At 37.6% G+C, this 6,079-nt stretch overlaps 1 protein-coding gene across 4 annotated transcripts in view; it reads right to left on the bottom strand.

The window, feature by feature from the left end:
- The window catches only part of LOC129750812 (mediator of RNA polymerase II transcription subunit 13), a 98,319-nt gene that overhangs the window by 55,785 nt on the left and 36,455 nt on the right, over positions 1–6,079 (bottom strand). For all 4 annotated transcript variants that reach the window (XM_055745892.1, XM_055745891.1, XM_055745894.1 and 1 more), the window contains exon 3: positions 3,789–4,116. In XM_055745892.1, the coding sequence (XP_055601867.1) occupies positions 3,789–4,116 (328 nt within the window). The remainder of the gene's footprint in view (positions 1–3,788; positions 4,117–6,079) is intronic.

Genomic DNA, 6,079 nt, shown 5'->3' with positions numbered 1-6,079 from the left:
AATCCAGGGAAGTCCCAGTGAGAGACCCAAAAACAGCTGGAAATCATCTATTTGACCAAAGTTCATGTGGTAAATTGTTTAAGGTATCCTAGAGTATCTAACAGTGATCTAAAATTTGAATTAAAGTCAACATAATTGACTCCAAGAAGTAAGGAATGTAAGAAGTTTCTACAAGCTTAATCCGAAAAATCAAAATAGGATGTGTTAGAAAGGTCAATTTTTGCTGACTGGTTTGTCTAGCTGACTTATAAACAGGCCTGACTTCATTTCTACAAGGTAGAAAAGCTGCCCACAAGTAAGATAAAAAAAAATACGGTGGTCAAATCGTGCGCAAAATATTTGGACTGCTAATGGGGAAAACTCGTGGCGGCAAAGCCTAACCGCCGAAATACGAACTGTCGACGAGAGTCTTGACTGGGACCACTGAGATGACGCTGGCTCCGGATCGTAAACAGTGGAGGTTTTTTACCATGACCCTATGCGCCGGAGAATCGGCGCGGGAACATTAAGTATGTAATGAGGGGATGTATTGAAAAATCATCACGGTCAGCTGGCATGTTTCCAGCAAGAAACTTTTCGTGGAAGTCTCCCCTGTATTTGCCGGATTTAAACAAGGAGAAAAATTTGAAAAATTTCATGTCTAGTACATGAGGAGACTGACCATCTGTGGAAACTGCAAATCAATCAGTGTTTCAAAACGATTGGTTCGATGAATGGCTAAATATCAAGGAAGACTACCTCCAAATGAGTCCGTTTTCCCTACATAGCATAAAGAGTCGAATGTGTTGTTTTTGTGCCGAAGGAGGACAATAGGCTAAATTTGTGATTACTTTCGACCAAATAAAAAAAATTTGTGTTATGTTATGTTATGTGTTATGTGTTATGTTTGACCTTCAAAACTTCGGGCAACAGAAAACGTAATCAAAAATAGACTTGATTTAAAAAAAAAGTTTGGTTCATAGTGTGCATAATAGATGACGCACGTGTTGCCCAAAAATTAAAGTCGAAAAACTTCTTCATTGGACGCTATCTCAAAAACCACTCCACAGAACATCACAAAAATTCTCACATGTGAACTATCCATTACCAGGTGGCCTCACTGAAAGTTTCATTTTTTTTTTATCAATGCATTCGAAAGTTATTTACAAAACAAAGTGTTGCTTTTTTTCGAATACACTCCTTAAATTCGAAACGATAAAAAAAAGTTTGAACTTTTATATCAGAGTTGCCAATATTTTCTAGCTTTTTTTTTATTTGTCGCCAATTATTCGCTCGAGCTTGCAAATACACTGAGGATTTTTTACGCGGGGGTTTCGTACCGCGCAAAAAAAATCCGCGTAAAAAACCGCGTAATTCGAAAATCCGCGTAAAAAAAACCGCGTTAATTCGAAAATCCACGTAAAAAAACTCGTTAATTCGAAAATCCGCATAAAAAAAACCCGTAATTCGAAAATCCACGTAAAAATTCCATTTTAATTAAAAAATACGCGGAAAAAAGCACGTTACTAAAAACGCGTAAGAACCATGATTATTTAAAAATTTGCGTACAATGATAGATTATTTTTAAGATAGAAAACAAAATCTATTAGATTAATAGAATAGTAGAATATAGTGAGCCTTATTTGACAGTGTGGAATTCAGATCGTCTCATGTCACATGTCTCAGGTCTCACGTCTCATGTCTCATGTCTCAGGTTTCATGTCTCAGGTCTCATGTCTCAGGTCTCGTGACTCATGTCTCGTGTCTCATGTCTCATTTCTCAGGTCTCGTGTCTCATGTCTCATGTCTCATGCCTCATGTCTCATGTTTCATGTCTCATGTTTCATGTCTCATGTCTCATGTCTCATGTCTCAGGTCTCAGGTCTCAGGTCTCATGTCTCATGTCTCAGGTCTCATGTCTCAGGTCTCGTGTCTCAGATCTCGAGTCTCATTTTCAGATCTCAAGTCTCAGGTCTCAGGTCTCAAGTCTCAGATCTCATGTATCACGTTCTTAGTCTCAGAGCTAAAATTTTCCCAATTACAAAAAGATTCTAAGTGTATTCCTTTGAAAAAGTCTCAGAACATTTTCTCTCAAAAACCGCGTTAATTCGAAAATCCGCGTAAAAAAAACCGCGTTAATGCGAAAATCCGCATAAAAAAAGCTGCGCAAAAAAATACCGTGTAAAAAAACCGCGTAAAAAAACTAAGTGTAGTTTCTTATTGGACACTTGGTGTTTCTCCATTTTTTTTTCATATTAAATTAAAACTTTACAAAACTTTAAAAAATTATCTTGTTGCCAAATTCTCTCTTTTTTTTTAAATATAACCGTTTTCCATAGACAGTTCCATTAAAACTTCAAAATTATTACGGTCGCCTTGAAAATTTCAGCTTGAAGTGTCATCGTTCCATTGATGATTGAACCAACATCCAGAGCTTAGGAACAACACTTTGAAAACAAAAATGAGAAACTAGAGCCACCCTAATGCAAACATGCAGAGCGAATGAAAATTGGTCGATAAGTGAAATCACCCGGATGAACTGGCCCTGCAATCGGGTGGGTGTGTAGAGTAGGTAGATAGGTAGCCACTTGGACACGCGTCCACCTACAACATCCACAAACGTACATGCTTACAAACATGTGGCGATGCGGTTCATCAGAGAGCCGAACTACGAAGGAACTCTGCTAACGGATATGGAACGGATCAATATGTAAGTATGAAAAGTGACCGGTAGCAAGCAATGCAAGGGGAAAGTTCTTATGCGGTCTTTACATCCGTTTACAGTTGAACAGCAGCAGTGGAATATCCTTACAGCAAAACGAAGCAAATGAGAGCTGAAATCGAGCTATTTAGACAAGGAGGGAAATTTCTATGTTTTGACATCTTTCATCAATTGTTGGAGACAGTCAGTGTAAAAAATTCCAGATAATTTTGAAAAAAAAACTTTTCACCAGCTAACCTTAAATTAAACCAAGCAAAAGTTTTACCAGGTGACTTGCAATAATGTTGGTAAAGCCACCGTCCCGCTACGTCTCTCAAGGACGCGGCAACGTGCAATCGAAAGTTGTTCGGCCGATCACCGGAGGTTGTTTTTTTTTGCGGCATTCTATCAATTCGGATCAGGTTTTGTACCCGATCAGATAGGACCGCGCCGTCGTTTGCCGCCAACAACAACAGTGAATATATCGGCAGAAAGGAGAAGGCAAAATGGGAAATAGCCGGCACACGCATAGTTGGGCCGAAAACCTGCTCCATTTTTCACACTACCACCACTACTTTTAAACCGCTTCAACCTTTCGCAGGTTTCAAGATGTGAATGTTTCTCAAAAATCAGGGTAGTTTGAGTCGAATCATGATTTTTCGGTTTGTTCCAAATTCCAGCAAAAGCTCGTGTCGAGCAACAATTGTGTCTTAAAAGTTTATTTCGCTAACCTCCAACGGAAGATCCGCATCGGTATGACAGTCACTCCGTTAGATATTAACCTCAAACATTGCGAGAATGTCCAAACGAAGAAATCAAAAAAAGGGAAACGAAAAAAAAACATTTGAACTGGGAAGTCGCATCATCATCTCGAGTAGTTTTGTGTTGTGGAGAAATAAATTCTTCAACTGACGGCGGTACAATTTAGGTTATAACAACCAAAAGTTAGTTATATCCCTGAATACGTGCATTCAAAGTTCCATATTGACTGAATAAAGGTTTCCAAGGGTATTCGTTCTAATTTCGTTGAGTGTACATTACATTAAATATTCAAATTCTAGGATGATTCGAGTATTCCCCAAGAAGTGTACCATAATTTTCCACTTACCGGAAGATTTCAGCAGTTCCGGATCAACCAAATCGGTCAGATCTGGCTCTTCGCCGTACCAGAAGATCCACAGCTCCTTGGCGGCGGTCAGCGACAGCGGCGGATGGATGACCGTGCCACCCGTCACCGGACCCGGTATGCTCATCTCGAACACATTCGGGTCCTGCTCGGCGGGTTTCGGAGCGGCCACCCGGCGCCATACGCACAGGATGTCCACCTCGAGACATTTCGAGTAGGAACGGAGCACCGGATCGTCCAGCGGGTAGCTGGAGGCGTTCGGCCGTTCGCCCTGTACCAACTTACGCCATCTTATACCGCACAGATCAGCCTGGAGATTAGAGAAATAAAATGAATTAGTATAATTTGAAATAATTTTTATATCAGATTAGAAACAGTTAGATATCGATTTAATAATGAACGATAATAATGCACTAATAGATCATAATATATCCTGAAAGCTCAACAATTTTCTCTATCATCGTCCCGACATTAAAAACGTCATAATTTCAATTTCACTACCTATAAAATAGTCGTACATAGCATGACACGTGCCAAAGGTTCAACTTTTTGCGAGCAACAACAAAAAAACGCACCCCCTGAAGCCCGTCACAGGAAACAGGTCTACACCAACACAAATGGAGCCCGGACGAAAGAAACTCAACAGCAAATAATGACTCCCAGCTCAGCCAGTAACATTCCTTCGGATTCCCCGGCAGTCAATATACTCAAATTTATAACATCATCCGGCAGTTACTATAAGTTATAGTAAAGTTAGTGACTGGCCACACCACATCTCAAAGCTCCTTTTTCGCCAGTGTTAGTGGGTGGTGGTTATAGGTCTTATATACGTTTATTTTGTTTTCGTTTGTTTTTTTTCCGAGCTGGGTGGGTTTTGACAGGAGAGAAGGAAAAAATAAGTCGGTATGTATATAAATGCCCTTAACGTCATATTGTGACAAAACTTTTGCCGAATAAGTTCAAAAGTGGTCAAATGAAAATTACCAGAAATGAACAAAAAAAAAAACGAATTATATATCATTCGAATTTTCGACAATTTTTTTCCAGTTTTTATTTTTTTGGTTGTCAAAAGATAGAAAGGGCAAAGTGATGGTAGAAAAAAAATTCAAGCTTTAGGACCGAGGTCACCTCTGTATCCTAGCGTAGTAATTTTTTTGTGGAAGAGGAGAAAGGATATGATTAGGAGACACTTTTGACTAGTGTGAGGCGGTCTGAGTTAAAAATCCTATTCTTCTAAGCTAGCTTGTGAACTAGTGAATCCGGGGTAAGATTGATCACCTTTTTCAATATTTTTCAATTATTTCTTCTGTTAAGGGGAATGTGGCATGTTTCATATTTTTAAAACCAGTACTGGACTCCTATGAACGTAAAACATGGTTGCAGAAATTTATTTGACTATTTTAAATTTGATTTAAAAATCTATTTCGTCTAAGCTCGGAATTTGATGCTTTGGGGTAACATTGATCAGTCTCTATTTTGACGGTTTTAACGAGTTTTCTTGATCATAATGAATACAAAACGCTTTCATAATATTTACAAATGTTAGTTTATCAATTTTATCTTGCTTTTTAACTTTTTCTTTTAAAAACATTTATAATCGAAAAAAGAACAACGAAATTATTTCCATTTTCTTTTTTCTTCAAAGTTAACCATCTGATAGGGTTCCTATCCATTTGTCCAATACGGACTTACTCTTGGAAAATGTCCTTATTTTTTAAATATCAAAAATTTGCAATAAATGGCTTTAAAAAGTAGCACTGTTACTATTTATACAAAGAAAAAAAAGCTGTTTTTTAATTCAACTGCCCGTTCGCTCCTAAATGTTTTTGATATCATCAGGAGAGCTGTTTATTTACGAGCTTTGAAAAGAATAAATATTTTAAGATTTTGAAATTACATTTTTACTAACAGAAAACAATTTCAAATACAAAACAAATTTTGCCTATATATTCAATCAATAGGCTTTCAAATTAAGAAAACAGTTTTCAAAAATTCAAACTATAGACTGAGTTATTGGTGATAATGTGGAAAAATTTATTGTTGGTCAAAATTACCCCGGTGATCAATGTTACCCAGTTTTACGGTACTTAGTTATGTCGTGAGACGGAATATTAAAGTAAAATAACATTGACGAAAAAAATTTAAATAAATTTTAAAAGTTAATGCAGGGTTAATACAGGGCCTGGTTTAGGATTGAGCTATTTCTACCGTTTATTCTCCTATGTTTCTATTGTTATTGTTTCATATCGAAATCCCAAGTTGTCTGTCGGTCT

This window comes from Uranotaenia lowii, chromosome 3, assembly GCF_029784155.1.
Source record: "Uranotaenia lowii strain MFRU-FL chromosome 3, ASM2978415v1, whole genome shotgun sequence".
Lineage (NCBI taxonomy): Eukaryota > Metazoa > Arthropoda > Insecta > Diptera > Culicidae > Uranotaenia > Uranotaenia lowii.
This window is presented reverse-complemented; position numbering and strand designations above follow the sequence as displayed.